Source organism: Lupinus angustifolius, chromosome LG11 (assembly GCF_001865875.1).
Source record: "Lupinus angustifolius cultivar Tanjil chromosome LG11, LupAngTanjil_v1.0, whole genome shotgun sequence".
NCBI classification, from domain to species: domain Eukaryota; kingdom Viridiplantae; phylum Streptophyta; class Magnoliopsida; order Fabales; family Fabaceae; genus Lupinus; species Lupinus angustifolius.
Genome location: NC_032019.1, coordinates 21,040,873 through 21,066,752, shown reverse-complemented (window position 1 = coordinate 21,066,752; position 25,880 = coordinate 21,040,873). Strand labels below are relative to the sequence as shown.

The 25,880-nt window shown below is 32.6% G+C and overlaps 1 protein-coding gene and 2 long non-coding RNA genes across 5 annotated transcripts; 1 reads left to right on the top strand and 2 right to left on the bottom strand.

Annotated features, from left to right (window-relative positions):
* On the top strand, positions 1-1,197 carry LOC109361004. Its single transcript, XR_002109245.1, has 2 exons — positions 1-370; positions 550-1,197. It is a non-coding gene; the product is annotated as an uncharacterized LOC109361004 (long non-coding RNA).
* On the bottom strand, positions 652-24,206 carry LOC109361003. The gene is made up of 3 exons (XR_002109244.1): positions 24,192-24,206; positions 17,990-17,993; positions 652-757 (listed from the first exon to the last, which is right to left on the bottom strand). It is a non-coding gene; the product is annotated as an uncharacterized LOC109361003 (long non-coding RNA).
* Positions 1,273-8,185, bottom strand: LOC109361001 (transcription factor PIF1-like). Of its 3 annotated transcripts, XM_019606273.1 has the most exons (10): positions 8,070-8,184; positions 7,890-7,979; positions 7,006-7,771; positions 3,720-3,818; positions 3,562-3,627; positions 3,402-3,467; positions 2,326-2,700; positions 1,841-1,919; positions 1,636-1,664; positions 1,273-1,587 (listed from the first exon to the last, which is right to left on the bottom strand). In XM_019606273.1, exons 2-9 carry the CDS (start codon positions 7,970-7,972, stop codon positions 1,654-1,656), a joined length of 1,545 nt encoding a protein of 514 aa, XP_019461818.1. In that variant the 5' UTR covers positions 7,973-7,979; positions 8,070-8,184; the 3' UTR covers positions 1,273-1,587; positions 1,636-1,653. The 3 variants fall into 3 exon arrangements, with proteins under 3 accessions (XP_019461818.1, XP_019461819.1, XP_019461817.1); XM_019606274.1 differs by having other exon boundaries at positions 1,273-1,661; positions 8,070-8,185; XM_019606272.1 differs by having other exon boundaries at positions 1,273-1,664.

Sequence of the window (25,880 nt, the reverse complement as noted above, 5' to 3'; positions counted from 1 at the left end):
GATTATAGTCTATTACAATAGCCAAGGTCTTGTAAATGTTGACGTGGTATTATTTTTTTTTCCCACTTTATTCCCTGTAATGTGTAAATATTTTAGATTTCATCATGTAATGTAAGTTTTTTTGGATACATTGTAACTAAAATTTTGCAACCCTATCAAAAATAGACAAAATGGCTTAGTTGTAATTGAAACATAGGTTGGAGGTTCAACTCTCACATATTTCAAAATTTCAGGTAAATTTCCTTCTTTCCATTTTTGTATAAAAGAAACTGAACAAGAGTTTAAGTGTTGACATGGCAAGGAACAAATCCAAAATCTCAACCACGGACCAAACCTAAACTATCTAGACACAATACATGGACAAAATAGAGTTGTAAGGAATGAAAATCACATGTCTCAAAATCATATCTTTAATCATGTTTCATCAAATGAAATAATACATAATAAAAAATTCACATATAACTTTGATTTTATTTGTCACTACTTAATTTCTTATAATAAATATTAATATTTCATTGGATGTGACATGGTTGGTGACATAATTTTGAGATACATGATCTCACCTCAACATTTAACAAACCATGATTAAGAAAGATCCTGCAATAAAAGTAAAACTATCTTACAAGGACTTTGAGCAAAATACTTTTTCCAGGGGACTAAAACTAAATGGTGTCAACTGTACAAGGACTAAAAACATATTTATGTATCACATATAGGATGTGACATGTATCTACCTGCAAATATGATACTGACATGACTCATTTATCTTTGCTTAACAACATAGATTTAACCCAAAATAAACAAGTTTGCAAGAATGACCTTTGTTTTGTTAGAGGGTCTGATTTCAGAACATCCCTACTTTTATCTAGACCAAAAACATAATTAAGTGCAAAAGGTATTTCCTCAGTGCCTAAAAGATCAATTCATATATTAGTTTGGTCTGCAAACCATGTCACATTATACCCTGGTTGAGACCTAAATTGGCAAAAGAAATGATCTTTCACGGATTTAGAAAGTCTTTCATCTTTTAGAAATGTGTTCCAATGATTTTCGGGTGGGTTTATTTCACATCACACCACCCTTTTATATGAACTGCTTCAATTTCTCTTTATAAATAAGCACCATTGGATATTTGGATTCTTGGCTGCTGCAATGTCTAGCAGTAAAATATTGATGGTAAATGAAGTAGATCAGAAGATGTATCAGAAGCAAAAAAATCAAGTAAAAAGAAATTCATCAAGCTGCCAAAAAAGGAGCTTCTACGGTATAAAGTATAAACAGCTATTCTCTTTCCATATAGAGCCTCTCATATAGTATAAAAACTTAAGAAGGGAATAAAGGGCAAGGTAAAAACGAGACGGAGTAAAACTCTGAGGGTGGCCATAATTTACATGTTAGTTGTTTATTTACACATTAACTTGCTACTGAGAACTGATAAAAATAAGTTCTCACTAAAAAACTAGGCAGATTTAGTAATTAATGTGGAAAATCTTACCTGCAATGCACACAAGTCCACTGTTAAGGATAGTCATCCTTGTTTTGTTCAGTATCACTTCAAAGACTTGAAATGCACTAATGAGAGTTACTGGCACCGGGGATACAATAGTGAGCATCACCATTTGGATAGTCAGCGCTTGATTGTAATATCGGTGATCATCTTTCTTCTGAATATCAACAAAACTTGATGTGGTTAAAAAATTGAAGTGCAACATGCTTTTTCATACCAAGTTAAAATCTTACTATCACAAGTGCAGTATGTTTCTTTCATTAAGTAAATGGAAATGCTGCTCTGGAAATGTGTGACTCAAGAACACAGTAAAAACAAATAAAATCAGAAGACCTGAGTGATGCTTTTCTGGATTCTCTTGGTCCCTACTGGTACTTGGCTTGCTGACATTTTGTTGGTTCATTGCCTGATTCTGCACATGTAAATGGACCTCATAAATGTTCACATCTTTGTGCTGAAATAAAAGAGAACTAAGACTACCCAGAAAACAGCCTAAACTGGACGTTTTCCTTGCAGATGTTTCAGAGAACTTTTTTTTAACTCTGGTTGGAGGTTGTTAAGACTTGAGTAAAACTGATATTCAATATGAGATATCATAAATATTTAAGAGTAGACCAATTTTTACAGTATATGCAGTAAACTATTCAGCTTTTTTGATGTGCCTTGGAAGCCAGCAGAGTATTCCTGTTGCATATCCAAGAAGGTATACTATTTACCATGATACACCAAAGCAAGATGATATGTTCTCAGGTGTAGCAAATTGTTTCAGCAATTGTCCCAAATATAAAAATGAGAAATAAGATTACAGACAAAATTACCTGCATTAATTGTAACTGCAGATATTGCTGATAAGGATCACCGAAGTTCGGGATACGTGATTGATCTGAGTCTGGTGCACTACCAACTGAGGGAAGCATATTATCTGACTGATTTGGTGCTTGCATTCTGGATGATTCAGGCGCAGGAACATGGGGCATATGGAAAGGAGGCATAGGGAACCTTGGTCCCAAATGTGCAGCTGCATTCGCTGATGGCAAAGCTGAATTAACTAACATATTAGGAAATGGCATTACGGGTCTGTTCATTCCCATTTCCATGCCCATACCCATTCCAATCCCCATTCCCATTGGGGGCATATACTGCTGGATTCCCGGAAACATCATAGGTACCATACCACATCCCATGGACATCATCTGCACCAAAAAATTGCACTCTATTATCATCAGAAATGATGTGATGTGAAACAGAGAGAGTAATATACGCATTCACTTCTATGAATAATATTAAAATCCTTTGTCTACGTATTTAAAGGATGTGGTAATATTGTTTAAAATTGCCTAGCATGGGGCCACAATATTGTGGTAGTGGTGACGGCACCATATGACACCATAATTACGGTGTGACACCGAATCACAATGATAAAGTTATATTAAATCACATTTGGGCCCCATAGAATTTAAAAATATTGTTTTAATCACAATAGCAGTCACACCGCAACGATCCTAATCAGCATTGCAATAATCGCAATTGTAGTAACGGAAACCGCAATTTAAAATTTACAATAACAACTCAAGTACTCCTTACAATTTCCTGCTACCTTAGTTTTCTCCATAGTTGGTGCCTTTGCTCCTAAAACTTTTTAAAAGCTCAAAGACATATCTTCAATGTTGGATCCAGGTAAATTAACAATAGTAAACTAGATTGTTTGTTCAATGTTCCAACTTCTACCATTGGAGATGAAGCTATTTGTTAACAAATCATCTTTATATAAAATACGACATTATTTGGGTAGTGATGATAAGTCAGTCTTCCTAAACTTATACATGTCCAATTCGATATTGTATGGAATGCATTTTTAACAAATACTAGAGGTAAGAAGATATGAACTATTTACCTGTACTTGAAGCTGCAGTGACTTCAAGTATTCGATTGCTTCGTCCAGCATTGAAGCTTTGTCAGACTATAAATTCAGAAAAATAATCAAAAATTACAAATAGCTCTGAGGAAGGAAATAAAATCCAAAATTTTACTGATAAATTTATAAGCTCGTTGACCTTGTTGCATCGAGGTATAAGTTCTTGCAAAGCTCTCATCTTTTCATTAATTCTATCTCGACGCCTCTGCATGCCAAATACAACATAAAGACATTCAGATTATGAGAAAAATAGTGCCAAATTTGTGGACTTGTCAAATTTATGTACAGAGTACAGACCCTCTCTGAAAGATTATGGACCTCAGCTGCACGGGATTTCTTTGTAGATGTAGAACCACGGACTTGTTTTTTTGCTTCTGGAGATTCAAAATCAACATCCTTTTGCAAGGAGATAAATAGAGATAAGAATACACAACCAGAACATATACCATAAAGATATCCTGTTATCCATATTGTAGAAATTCAGACACAACAACCAAACGTTTCATAATAGATGGGTCGGATACATGGATCAAATATCTCATAATATCTTATCATAAATCATATTTAAGGATAAATCATTTACATTCAAGTCCCACAATTACAACAAACAAACCCCACGTTTGAAGATTTTTCTCCTTTATAAGACAATGGAGACCTTACTATGGCCCAGTATAATACACATACTATCATGATAGGGCAAATCAAAAACCAAAATCAAATTACACTTATATCCTTCTATTTATATTTACGATAATACTTTTATTCTTAAACTAAATATAAAAGTAATACTTATTTCTCTATTAATGGAGAAGATATCTGCTAGCTAGGGCACCAGGATATTCTCAGGATTACTTCCATTGGTCGTACAATCCAAATATTAACAGGAGGGAAAAACTCGTGTTCATATTAATACCAGTAACAGTAAGGTTAGGGTGTACATAGTAGATAGATTTAATATACTCTTGGTACTTATATGATTCTCGGTAACTATTAATTATAAATAATTAATAATATTTTTTTAATATTTAATCTTAACTTTTTAATCTAATTACATATTTAAATTAAGTATCTAATATGATTTAATAATTAATTATATTTCACTTTGGTTAAGAAAAAACTTAATAAATAATCAATTTAAATTTTGAGAAAAACTTGATCAATTCAATTCTTTGAATAACTAAAACCTTCTATTTAGATTGATTCCGAAAGAGTTAAAAATGTCTTGGACTGTCCAACTAAACCCATCAACACCCAACTTCCAATCCTATCAAAAACCTAATTTCATTATATCAAACTTATGGTTGTCGTGATGCCACCCTATGTTCTTATTCTTCATTGCTCCTACGTTTCTTCTCTTAGGTTTAGATTCATCTCTTCCTTATGGTTCATCCAGCCTCATCATGCACTTCTTCTATACTACTTGACCTTTTTTTTCTCTCTCTTCACCAACTAAGTCGGGAATCATAGCGACCCAATTCACAAATGTGTCGCCAATCAATCAATACATGCAAATCACTTCGTGGTTCGTATGGTTCGTATGGGGTGGACGAATTCCGTGACATTGGGCTAAGTATATATGGTTCCTAGAGACATGTTAGAACATCCCATATTATGTGAATAGAGAACATTCTATTGTTTCACAAAATACACTACCTCACTTGATATAACCACAATGTTTTAGTGATTGTGGTAACAATGTCACAGTAATTATGCTATGACTCCAAAAATTACAATAATGTGATTATATTAATACACAATTTAACTGCACCGGACTGCATTTGAGTTGTTTCGGTCCACACCAATTTCAATTTTTAATTACAAAAAATTGACAGTGCAATTGAAACAATCCACATGGTAAGAACCACACTCAAACTAATAACGTACTTTAATTTAAAAAAACTAAAAAATATCACAGCTGGTAACTGGTAAGCACTTGATTACATTCAGCATCCTCGTAGCTTAATTGCTTCCTCTTAAGAGAGAGTGAATACCTAATAAATCTACTCTTACTACAAGCACTTTCAATAACACTACAAAGATTAGGAGAAGTATTTTGTTAACTTTCTTATATTTTAAGAAAATACTACGATTTTACAATTCTCATTATTATAAATGCAACAATATCTTAAGAGTTTCTAATAGTAGGAACTTATCATTCATTATTAACTTTAAAGTGTAAGTAATACAAATGAATAATATATTGATTCTATATAAATTATTACATTAATAATACATAAATATTAATCTCTTAATTTAATCATATTGTCTATCGACTATTGATTCATCATAGACAAAATAGAGAATTAAAACATTTAAGAAGGACAAAAAAAAGCAATAAATATTGATAAAAAATGTAAATTACTTTATCATCAAAATCTTTTAAATTTACATTATAGTTTATAATAAGCAGAAGCACTACAACATTGTAAAGTGGAATGAATGTATCTTATGTCATGATACGAGAGAGATGTGAAGTGAGTGTCATGTCTGGGTTGGAATAACGGGATTGGTAGTAAACCTCATGTCTGTGGGAGCTGTTCACAACTGTGTTGACTCCACTAATTAACCCTTCTCCAGCCAACAAATTCAAGGTTCATCAAAACTTGGTACTATTGTTAAGCTAAAACGAACTCCAATCACAATGGGTAACAGAGAATTTAACATATTCTATATAGTTTACAAACATTACACCCATAACCTTTACTCAAACACCATTACCTCACCCTTACCACCTATAACACCAACCAGAATGCTAAGTTCACTGTTTTTTATCTTTTTCATATTCCTCCTTAGCGTTATTCTTTTCGATTTCAACCTTCATTGATTTATTTATTATGTTCCCTTTAGTTGAATAGAAGAAAGTCAGATGATAGAATCATGTGAGAAAGAAAGTAATAAAAGAGGCAAAAATATGAGATATTAAGACGTATGGTAATTTTTGTGTTATTAGTTATACAGAAAACGAAAAATATGATTCTTCTCTCCCCACTATCTCCCATTTTCCTCTCTCTTCTCATACTATCTCCTAAACAATAAAGGATAGTAAGAATATATTCTTTCACTTTGCCTTCTCTCCCCAGCACATAAGGCATTCCTATCATCATCATCTACCATACACGTGGCGTAGCTGCATGTAACAGTAGTCTTCATCAAAGAGACAACGATACTAAATACATATGGACACACCGAAAATTAGTTAGAGGTTGAATTGAATGCAGGGAAGGGAGGGTGCTCAGTAAAACCCACGTCACTCCCCCAGCGCACGATATCCATCCCATAAGAAATGTGTGAGTGACACAAATAAAGCAAAAAAAAGTTATTAAAATTGATCAAAGTGAATTAGTATATTTTTCACTAAGATGTATTTGATTAAATAGATCAAAAAGTAAAAGTTTCCATTTCTAATATAAAATTTGTTGATAGAGAAATACACTTCCCTGAAGTTCTGAAATTAGTTTGTCATGTTATAGCAAAGAAAGTAAATCTTTAACTATATTATTATCTTAAATTGAGTATTTAATAATTTAAGACTAAGTACTTTTACTTGTTGCCTTATCCAAAAAGAAAATCACTGATCACTCACCTCGCTCTGAAAGTCCGATTCCTCTAGTTCCCGGCCCTTCCGCTTCCGGTCCAACGCTGGTTCCCTCTGTCCCGGTTCAGCACTTCCGCTCGAACCGCCCTGAGATGACGTCACTGTCATATCGCACGTCCCCGTCTCCCCTCCGCCGGAAGTTGCGGGCGCTTTCCCGGCGGCGATCATGCTCCCACGCCCAGTTTCCGCGTGCTCCGCTGAGCTCCTCACATTCTCCGACATCCTAGAACCCGCTGCCACCGTATCACACGAATCTACAACCGTCGATTCCCTTGCATCCGCGGCCTTAGAAATCAACGCCGGCTCCACCCTCGTCATGTTGTGCTTAGAAAAGTGCGAGAAGTTCTGTATCCTTGGCGGCGGGATCGGTGGCCGTGAAGCTACCGTTACAGGCGGTTGTTGGATCTCCGCCATATTTACAACGGTATCCACTGCACCGTTCTGATTCGGCGAAGCGTAGAGTATACCCGTGCAGAAATTGTGATGATCCAACGGAGCCGGATCTTCATCGTGGATCGAATAGTGAAGCCACGAAGCCATTTCATCTTCTTGCATGAACAAGTTTTGGCTGTGGAAATTCTCTTCACCGTCTGAAGATCGAATCTCCCTCGCCGATGAAGAACCCTCCGCGATCACGTCACCGGTGCTTTCCGCCGCCGCCGCCGGCGTAAGTTTTCTGATCTGTCGTTGGTTTTGTCTTTGCATCACGACCTGGCCGTTTTGCCATAACAGTTCCATGATCTCGTCGTTTTGCCTGTTTCAATTCTCATCACTTTTAGTTAATACAAAAGGAATACAAAAAAGCTAAAAATAATAATATGAAAATTGAAAATAGTGAAAAGAAGTAGAGAAGAAAGGAATATTTAATTTACATAGAAGGTTTGTTTGGGTGAGATATTTGGTAGTCTTCTTCATCATCCATTTGAATATCGAAATCTGGAACACAGTGATTCATAGTGCTTCTGATCGAGCTCAAAGGAGAATATAATTCAATTTCTTAATTAAATAAAATAAGAATAAATATAGCAGATTGATATGATATGAGCACTTACAGTTATTGGTTGGGAGCTGTTAGAGCAGAATAATGAGTGAAATTTTCTTTCTAAACTCTGACTCTTCTTTTTTCTGTGCTTGAATTTCTCTTTGAAATTATCCTAAGCTATGTGAAAAGAGAATTGTTATGAAATTATTGTTATTATGTTTGAGTTTGTTGAAGGGGAAGAGCATGAGGTGTAATGGTTGTGTTTAATGAATGGGGAGAGGAAAGATAAGGTGTCTTTGTCTATCTCGGAATAATGGGAAGGTAAAGGACGACATGTATTTTTGACGGTTGCCATTAATTATTTAATTTTATTCTTTAGGTTTACTTTTTATTTTATCTTTTATAATACAGAGGGAGTTCTTTTTAACTCGTCAATCGTCATCAACTTTGTGAATCCTTAATGTTTCCGTATAAAACAGTCAATAATTAGTCTTTGAGTGTTATACTTATTATGTTGACTAGTGCACCACTTAATGATAATTTTATGGTAAGTTGAAAGTTGAAACATACACTATATAGTGTTATGATTGTGAACGAATCGAATTAATTTGGTGTTTATTTGAAACTCGATTCGTTATTTAGTTTGATAAACTTGATTTATGAACTAAATGAGCTGAATTTGAGTTGGAAATTGAACTCGTTAAATAAACGAGCCGAACATGAGGGATTCGTTTACACCCAAGTCAAGTTAAACTAGTTAATCTCAATCTCAGTCATTCTCTTTTTCTCTCATCACTTATTGCACTCACCAATTTGATCTGTTAGATTTATAAAAATGAATGGTTGAGATTGAGTGTAACTAGTGTAACTTAAATTGAGTGCAAAAACATCCCTTCTTATATATATTTGAGTTGTCCAAATGAACCATTTAAACTGAACCAAACCGTTCGCGAAATTTAACCGAGCTAAACTCGAACTAAAAAAATAACTTGTATCGAACTCGAGTCAAGTTTCGAGCTGAGCTAATCCTTATCGAACTCGAGCAGAAGGAAGTATTTCTTATCATAAAATAAGAAGTAATATTGTGACACACTGAAACTATTGAATGAAAGAAAGTGAGAGAGAAGGAAAAAAAAATTCATTGTTTAGTTGCATTGAAAAAATGAAGGAAAGAAAAACTATGGGCTCATGGGTGCCTTTATATTTTATCTTCAATATTGGGATGAAAACTCAAGTAGAGAAAATAAGTCACACATTTTTTCTTTCTTAATTCTCTATACATTAAAAAAAAATTATATTTCTTGTTAGTTACACTTATAAATGTCATTAATTCTTAAAATTCCAAAGAAAACAAACCAACACATGCATATCAATATCATTATTAATAATCAATAATGTGATATTTAGTGATGTAATATTTTATTAGATCTCTAAAAATACTAGTCAATAATTTGATTACTAACACAATGTAAATGTACTTTTAGCACCAAAGTGCTAAAAGACAAAAATCTATCACATCACAAAGTACTAAGCATGTGTCTCATGGTCTTAACCAGTATGGGTGAACATGGGCCGGGTTGGGATAGGTTAAGGCTTGTCCTTACCCGACCCTAAATATTAGTTGGGTCACTTTTTTGAACCCGAACCCGACCCTAGACTCGGAGTTAACCCGACCCTAAATAACGAATGGGTCAGCCTTTAAACCCGACCCGACCCTAGAACCGATTAAATATAATGCATACTCATTTTAGATAAAGACTTCTCAATATTATTTATTATTATGACTATGTGGTTTGATATATAAAATGTTACATGTATATATATATTATTAATCACGTATATATTATGTAAAAATTAAGAATAAATGACATTTTCGATCAAAAGGATATCATTACTCTATACACATGTGAGTACTAACACATATAAACATGATGAGCGAGTGACCATGAGACGAGACTGGTCGGGTCATGTTTGATCCCTACCCGACCCTAAATATTGACCGAGTCTATTTTTTGAACACGAACCCGGCCCTATACCCGATCAGACCTGACCCTATTCGGACTTGATCATGATCGGGCCGTACCGGATAAGCGGGTATGGCCGGGTCCTGCTCACCCCTATTAGCCACATTATCATTAGGGATTTCAACCAAAATTTATCATATACAGGGACCAAAACTCAAAAACTAAATTATAAGAATTAAAAATGAATGTTCAACATGTTCTTAAGAAAATAAGATATATTTAAACCTTTATTAATGAAATCTTAACTAGAGCAATCTTGATTGACAAAATGAGTTACACTTTAAAAATAAAGAACTTTGTAATAATGGTTTTAGTAGGACCACATTAATTTAAGTTATGACAGTTAAAGTCACTTTACCACTTAATCTAATAACTTCGAGTAAATGTTTTAAAATAATAAAGTACTTGACAATTCATTTGAATTCTCACATAAATACTATTCCCCTAAAAGGATAGATAGTGTGCCAAAAGTAATCATTTTTATTCTCTTCTTTCTAACATAATTCTCCTTATCAAGTATAAGCCAAAAGTAATCATTTGTAGAGGAATTCGGATTTGCTTTTTCATTGATTGACCCAAATGTTTTGCTAATACTTAAAATAAACCAAATGCAATAGAATATCCTAGAGAACCGGACCGTGCTGGACGGTCCGACCGGTTTGACTGCTGACCAGACTTGAAAATTGTTTTGGTTTACAGTCTTAATCGAGTGAGTGTTGGGCCGTTTTGAATTTGAGAAATTCCGGTCCGACCATGCTAAACCCGGTTAAACCGGATTAACCTGAGAAGTAAATTGGACGGTTCACTTAAAAATTAAAAAACTAGAACCCTACTCTAATCTTTTGTTTCACTTGAGTCCAAAAAAAAGATAAAGAGATATTACTTCAATATAATTATATATGATTATTAATTATATAAAATTTTACATTTATATATAATTACATATCTATAGATAAAGATTATTAATTATGTATAAAATCACGCGAGATTTATTTTGATTTGACGTCCGATTTGGGTTTGACAGATAACCACTGTCAATAAAGCCTGCTGCTAAAAAGATGAACCATAGCATCTAGTAATAATCAATCCTAATTATTAATCTAAACATCTAATCCTATGTTCTTAATTTAATACACAAACTCTCCGGAATATGATAATTGCTTCTGGAGTGCATCTCGTAGGGACTTACAAAAACATTAAAAATGAAAAAGTATGCTTATTTCTAGAATATTTTGTAATTTCAATTAGGATGCATTTTATTAAATCAAATACGTCTTAATTTTATTGTTTTTTAAAAACAAACCTACATAATAAACTTTAAGTGTCCCATGCAACTAATTCATATCATGTTATTAGAGTTCTTAGTTTTTTTTATAACACCGATAATTTATTTATTTCTTAATTAAAAACGGTTTCCTCGTATCATGTAGTGTATGTTTAAAAGTTTAAAACTGCCTGAGCCCGGGTTTGCTTTTTCAATTCTTGAGGTAATCATGAGATTAGTGACCGACAAAAGTGGAAAGCTCTTGACGTTTTCAAACTAGTGGCAAACATATTAAATGGACACCTTCCTTGTGATGGGTTAACCTGATGATACATATATACTTTAAGAACATAATATTCATCCATTTTATACATAGTTATTATATAATTATCATAGATTTTGAATTATGTTTTCAAATAGTAAATGATGATTAAATATGTTTAATAGATAATGTATTGACAACATATCAAACTTGCACATTATTAGTATATACATTTTTTTTTCATAGTTTAAACAATGAGTGTAATATATATGCATTGTGAGTGTAAAAATTTATGCATTTAATACATCATTACTGTTCAGTTGTATACTTTTTGAAGATTCAATGGTAATTAAATATGAATAGTAGATAATACAATAAAAATATATCAAACTCATACACAACCAATATATACATCTTTTCTATTAAGCAATACATTTCACAAATTTCTTCCCCATCATTCGGTTTAGTTGGTGAAAAGAAGATAGAGAAAAAATACACTACCTGATGAGTGGGTTTTTTGTATTTGGTATATTAGGGGAAAAAAGAAAATAGTTTTCACCATTTTTCTGTCATGGTTTGGTTAGATAAGAAAGAAATATAGTATGGTTCAAGTTATGAGATTCAGTTTCTGTAAAGGTGGTGCTAAATAGAGATACGTTTTTTGATGAATTATTCATATTGAAACGATTTTAATATAGGTGACCAAGCTGGACGAAGATAAATTTGGTATTCAACGTAATTTAATTGGAAAAGAAGCAGTTCAAGTGTAGAAAGACAAGAAACTATGCATTAGCAGTAGCCCACGATGTGACAATTATCAAGCTGAGAATTTAGATGAGCAACTATATCTTCAATTCTTGGCAAAGACATGGATCGACGTCCTATCAAACATTTAGGATATATGACTTTGAGGATATGATTTATGTTGCTCTCCATATTAGTTTAGGAGGGTTGTCTGGTTTTCAATATGCTATAAACAGTCTAGAGGAAGAAAGATGGATGAATGCAACGACAGAGGATATGGAGTCTACGTACAAGAATCAGACTTGAGAGTTTGTCTCATTGCACTAGATAAAACTGATATTAGGTCCAAGTGGGTGTTTAAGTGAAAACGTGAAAACTAGTAGTATCGGATGAAGGAAAAATATCAAGGCTCATTGTGTTGCAAAAGAATATTCATATTAACAAGAGATTAACTACAATAAAAATTTCTCCAGGGTCGTCAACACACTTCTACCAAGGCAATGCTAGTCCTGGAAACTAGTCAGGATATGCATTTAGAATAAGTGGATGTGAAAACTGCTTTCCTCCATGGTAGTCTAGAGGATAAAATCTACATGAAACAATCAAAAGGGCTTAATGAAGTTAGTCAAAGTTACATTTTTGGAAGACGAAGAAGTCTTTATATGAGTTGAACCACTATCCAAGACATTGATACAACCATTATGATTCTTATATGTTGAAGATTATTTACAAGCAACGTGAGTATGATGGCACTTTTAAAAACATTGACTCTTTTACAAGCATTGGTTACAAGTGTATGTTAAAAATCTTGATGATGACTCTTTTATTTTTCTTATACTTATGTTGATAATATGTTGGTTGTTACTGATTATTTGAGTGATGTCAATAAGCTTAAAATCATATTAGACAAGGGGTTTGACATGAATGATTTCAGTGATGCTAAAAAGATTATAAGAATAAAATTCACAAGGATATATGAGTTGGAAGTTATGGCTCTCCCTACAAAGGTATATTGAGATGATCTTAAATAGATTTGACATGAGCAATGGTAATTTGGTGAGTACTCTGTTGAAAAATCACCCCAAACTCCCCCTTAATCAATATCCAAAGACAAATGTAAAAAATGAATACATGTTAAAAGTTCCTCATGCTAATGCATTTGGTTGCTTGATTTATGAATTATGATATGGTTCGTACTAGAGCACATTTAGCATAAGCAGTAAGTCAAATTTATAGGTACAAATCAAAATCAAGGAAGCAACATCATCGGTCCTAAAGACCTCATCAAGTGTCTAAAACAAAGTGTGAGCATTAAACCTTTAAGTTTTGATAATTCCAAATAGATTAAGTGAGATTATATTAAAGTGTATGAATGTTCTAATCTTCTACTTTAGGTATGTAGATAATCAGAAAAATACTACAACATATTCGAACTAATAAAATATAGATATCAAAAGTTGTCTATGTTCAAGACTCGTTTGTGTTCAAGATCCGACTGTGCTCATAATCGACTGTGTTCAAGACACTTATATGTTCAAGACTCATATGTATTCAAAACTTGTATGTGTTCAATACCCTTTTCCATTCAAGATATTTTGAAGTTCAATCACCATATCTAAACAAGAATGCTCCTCTAAAAAAGATACACACTTAATATGAAGAAATTAAGTCCTTGATGAGAGAAGAATGAAGGATAAAAATAGTTGAATTTAGAATAAATAAAAGAACATATCTAGAGACACGATTTGAATAAAAAAAGAAGAAAAAAAATACAATAAACAAACTCATTTTGTCTATATGTTTTTGTAGAAAACAAAATGTATTTTATCACTCCAAAATAAAGTTTTTTTAGTGTAAAATATAAATGAAGCTTGTCGATCATCACCTTTTGATATTATCACATTCTATCTTTCATTAGAAAGTTTCAACAACCATGAAATACTAAATGCTCATTTCAAAACGATAGTGAATCACTAGTAATGCTGCAAAAGTACAAGAAAAAATCAAGGTGAAGATAATGCAAGTCTAAACGAATAATTAATTCATTTTACAACTTCAATGATTACATTATTAAACGTGTCAATTGTAAATAACATCAACATTGAAGAACAGAAGACGATATCATAGAATACGCAAACTATCAAATAACCTTTAAAGTTTTCATTTATTACTAACATTTTATTCATCTTGTATTTAATATCAGTAATATAAATTGAATATTTGTGTTTAATCATTGACAATTAAATACACAATCTTTCTCCTTCATATTTATTTCACTCTTTGAGTGTAGATGAAAGACTTGCAAAGTTTGTAAAACTCTTAACACAAACCATTTATGATGTTGAGGATGGAGAGGCAGGGTGCACAATTAATACTCGAGATGTTAAGTTTGAAGAGACTATGTGAGCAAAGAATATATATTGTTGTAATCAATGTAGGATTATAGTAAAGCTTTGGTTCTTCCAAGAAAGTAGACGTAGCCTACGATTTTGGGTGAACTAATATAAACACTTGTTTCAATCTTCTATCTTTGAACTCCTTTTATTTAAGCTTATGTAATTGTTTTTTAATCTGAGTAGTTTTGATTCTGTGCAACCAAAAAGTAGATGTAGCTTATGATTTTGGGTAAACCAATATAGATAATTGTTTCAATCTTCTATCTTTGAACTTCTCAAACAAGATAATTATCTAAAAACCTTTTGAAAAATAGACCATTCAATTATATGAACTTTATTTATGATTAAAATTGGTGTCCCTACCAAAAGGATATTATTGTTTAATTAAAAGGTGAGAAACATAATTCAACTATCCTACTTGTGTTACTTTTGATTATTTCAGAGACAACCAAGTGGATTTTCATTTATTTAAAAGAGACTACAAGTTTTGGTATCATGTTTGATGACCAATATAACAAACCTTTAATTGTTGGGTTATATGATTTGGGCTATGCATGTGGCTTTGGTGATAAAAGGTATATACTATGGTTAATTTTCACTCTTGAAGGCATGCCAATTATGTGGAGATCGATCGTTAATTTAGTCTATTATTTATATATCTAGAATGTGAGTTTGACACAACAATAATGTTGTTGCTTGGTGACCATGAACTCAAAGTTTTAAATTTTGGAAATAGCCTCTCAACTAGGGGTAAAGATAGATACATATACCTTCCTAAGACCCACAAAGTAAGAGTCTCATGCATTGGAGCGTTTTTTGTTGTTGATATATCTATAATTTAAGTTGAATACATGGCATATGTTGAGGCTTCAAACGAAGCTATATGGCTTATGGGCTCGTAAAGGAGTTAAGAATTTAGCAATGTGAAGCTTCACTACATTGTGATAGTCATAATGTTATCTACTTGGCAAAGAATCACATGTATCATGTTAGGATAAAACATATTGATTTTAGATTTCACAAGATCAGAGAACTTGTAGTTTATGTATAAATATTAATGTAGAAGATTCACACTTCAGAAAATTCAATTGATATATTAACCAAACCAGTTCTCATAGACAAGTTCACACATTTCTTTCACTTTCTAAACATTCATCGATACTAGACTTCAAAGCAACCCAAAATCAACCATAATAGGTGGAGACAATTGATATTCACAAATAAAGATTGTTGTGTATGACTCGTGAGCAAGGAAGATGACCATACCCTTGCCTTATGAGGATATGTGGACATGTTCTATATGCTTTGGGAGACACAAAATTATAGAGATCTACAAAATGGGTGTGGTTTCTACCATGACTATGGACCTATTATAAAATTTGATCTGACCCAAGTATGAAAATTACTTGCGATCTGATTGAATTAAAATATAAATTGATTATTATTAAAAAAAATATTCAAAATAAATTTTTAGTAGTATTTGATGTATTAAATTTACTTTTACATATGAAAAAATGTATGATGAAAAAATGCAAAAAATAATCAATCATATATAAAAAAACTCACAAATATAATGTAAAAATTAATTTTAGTATACAATAAATATGGAAAGTGAACCTATGTAGATAGGTTTGGATTGGTCCATTCTATAAATGAATATAAAATTTAATTGGATGTGATTGATTCTTTACAAAAGTATTCCATTGCAATTTAGATAATTTTTTTTGTTTTTTAGATTAGTCTCCAATTCTTTTGGATCGATTTGAATAATTATTATAACTAACTGGAGAAAAATGGTACAAGTGACTATGTACTATAACATAAGACATAGATTATTTAGGGTTTTGGCTCTAAGTGACATTTTTATTAAGAACTAATCATGTCCAGTAGTTTTTATGCCACAAAAATTATTAAGTAATCTCATTTCTTATCATAAATTAATGGCCTTACATGAATAGCTCCACACACATACATATATAAGGGTGGTTCTATTCACATTTCAAAAAATTTATCTATATTAGTTAAATGGTATCAATTTTGGCTAAAATACTTTTTAGTCATTTATCTTAATTTTATGTTTCAATTTGATCCTCTAACAAAAAAATATCAATTCAGTCCTTTATTTTTTAATTTTACATTTCTTTCATAATAATGTTTGATTTTCATTAGGATATTGGAGATGAAGATTTATACCAAAAATTCAATAAGATTGACAGGAGTAAGAAGGGATTTCCAACAATAAGTGGGTATATTCCTATGAAAATCTAACACTACTATGACTAAAGGGTACAATTAATAAACATTACAAAATAGAAGATTTAATCGGAACATTTTTATTAGAAATTGAAATATAAAAATAAGATGAAGATTCAAAAATATTTTTTATTGCTGAATTTTGATATAGCCTCATCAAATATAATTTATTTCCACGTTTCGTCTGAATTGAATTCACTAGAATATTTTAAAATAACATTTGACTCATAGTAAAAAAAATTAAAAAGTCTTTCCTGTGATATTGTTGACCAACAATTGACACAATCATTGTTTTGTCACCATCACAAATGAAAAGTAGATTATCATCAAAATTTGTTACCTCAGTCCTAATCATGAATCTTATTAGTTTTATTGTTTTCTTTCTTCATCCGTGTCATGACAAAGCGTACCCAATTAGATGTAGATTATCTGAGTCTAGCCTGTCTAGGTAATCATAATATCAGTCTAACCTAGGATGAGATTTTATCCACTCCGAAAAAAGTGCATAAAAAAATAAATGACAAAAATAATATAGTATTATATTTTTATCATTTAATATAATATAATGACATTTTTATCGGAACAACAAATAACTACTTAGTTTTAGTCTTTTCTCTTTTATTTCTTCTTGGGCCCAGTTATTGTTATCAGTTAGGCCCAATTACCTAAAGTAGTAGTTAGTTTGATTCTGGTCGTTATTTTCGGTTATGGCTTTCTGTTTTTAGCAACTGATTATATATAAAGGGTAGTTCCCTTTCTTCTTTCTCAATAAGGCAATACAAATGTATATTTCATAAACTCTTCTTCTCCATTCTCGTGTTTCTCCATTTATCAAGATGGTATCGGAGCTTCGGCTCTGATTCGTCTCTCCTCTTCTCAAATCTCCTCCTTCTTTAAATCCTCTTCCTTGAATCTTTATCCCTTACTCACAAATAACAATTCTCTCCACTCTCCCTAAACCATGACGAATCAGAACAACCAAACAGATCTGCACAACAACCCTTACTTTATGCATCCAAGCGAAAATCCTGCTCTAATTCTTGTTACCCCTCTGCTTAATGGAAAGACTCACCATTCATGGGTGATGGAAATGACACTTGCTTTGTACTCGAAGAATAAACTCCAGTTCATCGATGGGAGCACTCATCGACCATCTCTTGAAGATCCAACATATGGCCCTTGGAAAAGATGTAACATCATGGATTCAACACTCTATTGATGAATCGATTGTCAAGTCAATATTATGGATGGATAATGCTGCTAGTGTATGGAAGGATCTAAAAGAAAGATTCGCACAAGCATATATGTTTAGAATTGCATAATTGCATAATTGCAAGAAGAGTTTTACCATCTTAATCAAGGCAACTGTAGCATATCTTAATTCTTTACCCAATTAAAGACTTTATGGGAAGAAATTGAGAATTTCAGACCTATCAAAGGTTGTAAGTGTGAAGTAATCTGCCCTTGTGGTTTTCTCATAAACAGATTGCCCACCCCTTTACTCAAAAATAAAACCCCCTTTGAATTTATATTCTCTACATTACCCCTTATATTACACTTTAAAGTATTTGGTTGTCTAGCTTATGCAAATACCATTACATCCTATAGAACTAAGTCTAATCCAAGAGCTAAAAAGAGTGTTTTTCTTGTATACAAAGATGGTACAAATGATATATTCTATATGATCTCAAATCTCATGCCATTTTTCTCTCTAGAGATGTCCTATTTTATGAAACTAATTTTCCCCATTCCTGACTAAAATGACCACATTACCTCTACCATTACACCTATCCCCTCAGCTGGTAACAATTCCTCTCTTCTAGACACCTATACACTAGATAATGACCTACATACACACATTCCACACACTACAGATTCCAACCCTATCATAATCACTGATGGAGAACAAAACCTTATCCCTATTAGACAATCTCTTAGGCCTAAAAGATTACCATCTCACCTTCAAGATTATCATCTAAACCTTGCTGCATCTTCACCAACACTAACCAATTCATCTTCAGTTATCTCTCATCCTATGTCTTCTTTTCTTTCTTACACTAATTGCTATGCCTCTTACAAGAGCTTTTGCCTTTCCATTACCTCTCACAAAGAACCTTCATCTTAAAAACAAGCCTCTAAGTTACCTTGTTGGCAAGAAGCAATGAACAAAGAGCTTCAAGTCCTTGCTTTTAATGACACTTGGTCCCTAGTTCCTCTACCCCCTGACAAACACACTATTGGTTGTAAATGGGTGTACAAAACCAAATTTCATGTTGATGGATCCTTGAAGATGTATAAGGCCAGACTTGTGGCAAAGAGTTATACACAAATGGATGGAATTGATTACTTTGACACCTTCTCCCATTTGGTCAAAATTACCACAGTCAGAGTGGTTTTAGCCATTGCCACTGCCAAATCTCGGTACTTAGAACAGTTGGATATCAACAATGCTTTTCTCCATGGTGATTTGCATGAGGAAGTCTACATGGTTCCTCCTCTTGGACTGACCTTGCCTTACTCCAACATGGTATGCAAGCTACACATATCCTTGTATGGGCTCAAACAAGCTAGTAGGGAGTGGCACACTACCCTTTCTACTAAGCTTATGTCTGATAGGATTCTTACATTCAGTGGCTGATCAGGCATTGTTCACAAAAGGAACTCTCCAATCCTTCACTGTCATACTAGTATATGTAGATGACTTAGTATTAGCAGGCATAAACATTAAAGAGATACAATATGTTAAGAATGTTCTTCATCAATCCTTCCAGATTAAATATTTGGGGATATTGAGGTATTTATTAGGCCTCAAAATTGCAAGATCTAAACAAGGCTTGTATCTAAATCAAAGGAAATATACTATATCTCTCTTGGAAGAATCAGGCTGCCTTGGATCTAAACCAACCAATACTCCTTTTGATCCTTCAGTTAAGCTTCAACTTCATCAAGGATCACCCTTCTCCGACCCTTCTTGTTATAGAAGACTTGTAGGAAGATTGTTATATCTCACTATCACAAGGCCATATGTTTCTTATGATGTCCAACAGTTAAGCCTCTTCATGGCACAACAAATGGACACTCACTACAAAGCTGCTCTACGAGTGTTTCATTATCTCAAGTCCTCTCCTTCTCAAGGAATTTTCTTCTCCTCTTAGTCTTCTCTTAAACTCACTAGCTTTGCAGACTCAGATTGGGCATGTTGTCTTGATACCAGAAAATCCCTAACTGGTTTCTGTGTTTTCCTTGGAGACTCGCTTATCTCATGGAAGACAAAGAAGCAAAATACAGTCAGTCGTTTATCCTCTGAGGCTGAGTATAGAGCTTTGGGCAGCTTAGCTTGTGAAATTTAGTGTTCGCAGTACCTATTTGATGATTTGCAGATTTCTATTCTTTCTCCAAGTTTAGTTTACTGTGATAATCGATCTGCTATCTACTTGGCTCACAATCCTATTTTTCATGAACGAACCAAACATATAGAGATAGATTGTCATGTGGTTCATGAGAAAATAAAAAAAAAAGGCTCATTCACCTACTGCCTATATCTTCTTCTCAGTAACTTGTTGATGTATTCACTAAACCTCTGCATTCAACATCTTTCATCAAATTCCTCTCCAAGTTGGGTCTTTTATATGTCCACCGCCCAACTTGAGGGGGGTGTTAGAAGTCTTGGTGCCTTTAATTATTCTTCTTTTATTCTGTTGCAGTTTGCCTTGTACTTAGTTTTAGTCTTTTCTCTTTTATTTCTGTTTGGGCCCAGTTATTGTTATCAGTTAGGCCCAGTTACCTAAAGTAGTAGTTAGTTTAGTTCTGGTTGTTATTTTCGGTTATGGCTTTCTATTTTTAGCAACTGGTTATGTATAAAGGGTAGTTCCCTTTCTTATTTATCAATAAGGCAATACAAATGTATATTTCACAAACTATTCTTCTCCATTCTCATGTTTCTCCATTTATCAAGAACTACTTCTCTGAATAGAGATTACATGTCTCTAATTATGTCTCAATTATATGTTCTGGTTAATTAAAAACTGTCATATAAATAAAAAGATTTTTTTAAAATAACATTTTTATATTAATTTCTAAAATCTGATTGGTCTGAGACAGAGAATTAGGATAGAGTTGAGAACATGTAATCTTGATTCCTACTTCCCTCTCAACTAATGGAGATGGATCTTTCTCTTACAACTTGCAACATAGATCAAACTCAATTCATAGTGAGGATAATCTTTAGTACCGGAGAGAGAAGTATATTACAGACAAAAGAAAAAAATAATATGATATGACATTTCCAAGACTTAAATATAATATATTGATGTGATATTTCTATAACTTAAATATAATATATTTTCTATCATTAAAAGTAAAAACAAAAACAATTTAGAGGATTCTCCATGGTAATAAGTGTGATTGGTGAAAACACAATTAGCTTTAGCTATATCTATATCTGACATGTGGCAAACACTGCAACCCAATTTTTTCTTAAAAAAAGTCTGAAATAATATTGGCTCCATGCTTTGCATCATAAGTTGATGTGAATGCCTAACTAGATTCAGGAGAAGATAAAGCAAATAAAAAGCCACAGCTGTACGCAAATAAAAGCTAAAGCAAATAATACTTTTAAAATTATGAGTTGGAATTTGACACAATTATTCTCTATTGTAAGTTTAATTTTATACTAATTTTGTCTAGACCATATACAAAAGTAAATAAATTAATTAAAAAGAGAACCATATTGATTACTAATTTTGATTTGTGAGAAAGATTAAATTTATATGAAGAAATATGACAATACAAATAGTTATTATATTTAAGATTAGATGCATTGTTATTTATTAATAGCATATCGTTTTAAAATAAAATAAAATTATTTTGTATGATTTGGAACCAAATCAAAATAACAACAAAGAAAAATAAATATGGCATGGTTTTGCAATGGCATCCTAAAATTAATGATTTTTTAAAAATAAAATCAAATGTTTTTTTGGTAGACATAATATGTTTGACATATAAATAAGGGTGGGATACACATTGAAAAGACATCAGAAAACACCAAAGCACCTAGTTTTTTACCCAAAACAACCATCAAGGTCAAAACCAATACTCTTCTCTCTAAAACATTTTGTAGATAATGTAAATGAGAGAGATCAACAAAGAATTAGTCTAATGGTGTAAGACTTCACTAGAGTCCTAGATATGCTAAAAGGTCAATATTTTGATTCATGTGAGTAACATTTGTTGAGAATGACAATCACACCTTACTCATAGGCTCCACTTTCTTATCATAAACACCCGTGTATGTTTTGAACATAGCACGATCATAGTAGACATGGCGAAATGCACCAATATCTACCCATCATCTATCAGATCCTCCCACCATATTAACCTCGGATAACACCGCCACATGTGGCTCATCGATTATGTTGGCTTGTGGAAGACCACCCATTGGTTTATTCCTGCACTTGTATACCATATGACCCATTTTCTCACATTTGAAGCAAATAAATACATTGTTAGAGTCATTCTTAGCGAGTGTTTTAACATATCGGACCTTTTGGGTTTAAATTCTTGTAACATTTGGTGTTCTTGATCTTATTCCCATTGCAGTTCTTATTCTTGAAATTATTGCCAGAAGGCTTCAGAACCACACCTGAGAATTTTTTCTTAGTGTTGTTATTGAGACAATCAACACTTCACCTCTTCGATCTTGTCTACGAGCCTCTTCCTCAATGCGCACACGAGTGATAGAGATTTCAAAGAGAATTATTTGGTCTCGTGTCTGAGAAGGATTTTGAAGTCCTTCCAACCAAAAGGCAGTTTGTCAATAATGACAACCACTTGAAATTGTTCATTCAGGGGTGTACAACAGAGATGATTTTATGAGCAATTTTCTGTATCTCATCGTATTAAGACTCTACTGATTTATCATTAGTCATCTGATACTTGAGGTAACGGCTAACAACATACTTTGTAGTCTCAGCTTCCTCAATATCATATTTTTCCTCAGGTGGATACCAAATTAATTTGGCAGACTTGTACGTGCTGTAGTAATCATAGAGATTATCAGACAACACATTCATAATGAAATTCTTACATCGGTAATCATTTTTATTCTAGAGAGCTATCTTAATAGTTAGTTTATCCTTCTCACCCTTTTCACCTTTTCCAGGCATCATTGTGACATCGATTTTCAAAATATGGGCAACTTTTCTCATGGTGAGAAAGAATTCCATCTTATGTTGCCACCGTTTGAAATTTTTCCCATCAATCTGAAATGGTTTGTTAAGGTCAAAGCTATTCGACCAAGTTATATTCTCTACGAATGTCATTGCAGGATGAAACGTCTTAAAATTGTTATTCATGCAACTTACAACAATTATAAATGGTAGCAAATAAATATTGCTGGTTGAGTCACGACTAGGTCGCTTTCTTTAAGACTTTCATGGTACTGTCCAAAATGTGCAAGTAAACTATCAACCACGCAATCCCTAAGATAAAACAATCCAGTTCTCTATTTTCGAATTCTTAGTGCACTGTAAGAATCGATCTTGAGTACACCCACAATATGGTTACTAATGTCAATTTTTGATATACTCATAGTATGACTACCCGTGCTCCCACAATCTGGCAACCTGTGAAAATTCTCGAAATTCTTACAAGTTGGTTGCTTGTGCTAATTCTAGTACCACAGAAAGAAAGACGCATACGTTGGTCGAAATTTTTTCAGGAAAGATTATGAGGTAGAGAAGAAAAGTTGAGGAAATACTCTTAATTGGGACAAGTTTTTCTGAATGAGGGAGACCTCTATTTATAGCCTGAGACCCCCGCGACTAATGGATCTGACGACCATGAAGGAGTCCCATGATCACACGACTAGATCTTCCTTCACGTGACCAAATTCTCCTCCCTCTTCCATCACTCTCCAACCGTGTGCTGACTCAGTAACATGCATGTCAAGTGTGTGTTGACTTGGTCAACCACACGTCCAAAAAAAATAGAATTTCATTTAAAAAATTTGTTAGACCCTAGCCCGAACCCGATTTGAGTCGGCTGGATGGACAGCTCACAACGGCATCAGAGAAAGTGGTAATGGTGGTACGCGTACGCATGTGTGAGGACGAGATATTCTCTTCTTGATTGAGGTGATGAAATACGAAAATACTAGGAAACAAATTCTCAGATATAGGGTTATGTAAAATTTGGGACATTCTTGTTAAATTTGAAGTAATTAGGTAGGTTGGGTTTACTCTTCAACAAGTTTGTCATTTCTAATCATATAAGATATACGGAGACATTATGAATCAGTGAGACTGGTGAGTTGAACATAATAAAAGACATGATGCAAATATTTGATATAAAGCTTGAAGGGATTCTAAAAAATCTAGCCAATCCAATCCATTTGACACTTATGTTGCAAGTTATTAACTTATTATAGATACGCAATGATGAATATCTTTCCCACTTATCTAACTTTGACACCGAGACCCATGATTTTGCCTAGGGCTTTAATTTCAACCATTGAGTGAATGAAGAATATGCCAAGTGAAACTGATGAACCATCCAATTTTTTTAAACTAATATCATGTAATTTCTGTTCTTTGCATGGAAGCTACATTTACTATATGTGGTCCAAACCAAATGTGGTCTTCTTATAAGTGCTAAGCACATTTATGATATGTTTAGATTATCATCTAAGTTGGGGAAATCTTGGAAACCATTTAGAGTCTCCTTAGTTATGGCTCAAATATTTCAAGTATATGAGCTCAAACGTATATCAGCGTATCACATTAATAACAATAAGGTTAATATCACCCAGAAAAACCTAAAACCTTGCAATAAATTCTATATACTACAAGAAACACGAAAAATATAAGATATTCTCTTCTTCATTGAGCCCAAACCATCAATTGATACTCCTGGATTCGCATGAGTTGTTACATTTTTTTTGGTAATAGGAATTTAAAAAGTAATAGTGCAAAGACATATAATAAATGAGAAAGAATAATTTGAAATGATATAATTTGCTTTAAATAAATAATATTGTTTATGTTAAATGTTATTGTTCATGTTAAATGATATTCTTTTGGTCTCTTTGCCAAATGTACCAGAAAAATAAAAACAATATTGTTGCGAAATAGTATTGTGTTAAGTATTATAATTGTCAATACTGTATGGCAAGTACCGGTTTAATTAAAAAATTCACTCTTAATGGTACGATATAACAATTATATTGAATATGTAATTAAATGAGTTAAAATAAAAAAATATTAGTCAAAACAGTCAAATTGTAAAATATAATGCTAGTAAGGGTGTAAATGAGTTGAGTCAAACTTGACTCAGTTTACCTCAATTAGTAAGGATTAGCTTGAGTCCAGTTTTGAACCGAGTTCAATGTTAAATTATTATTTTTGCTTAAGCTCAACTCAATTAAAGTTCATAAACTTCCGAACAAGTTAACAAGTTCAATTTTTTGTCTCTAATGAGCATAAATTTAAAGGCTTGAAGGTTTTAGTGGATTATACATATACTTGTTGAGAAAATTTGTGAATTTTGATAATAAATATAATTGTTAATTAAAGTTCATGTAATAAAGATTATCTATATGTATATAAAGTGGCTCAAGTGAGAACTTGTTACTGTGAAAAATGAGAATAGTTATTATATATCATTAGATTTTAATTGAAACCGTTGAAATTAAAAGATAAGTGCACATGACTTTTTATGCAATCTTATGATTAATAACTAACTTTTAATCATAATCATTCATGTATGATTACATGACACTAATAAAGTGTTATCATAATTTTTATATGATATTTTTCTCTCACTTGAGTCACTCTCATGTATATATATTATAATCGAGTCAACTCATGAATCTAACAAGTCGAGCTATTTGACTCAAGTTTTACTAGTTTATTTAACGAATTCAATTTTTAGTTCAATT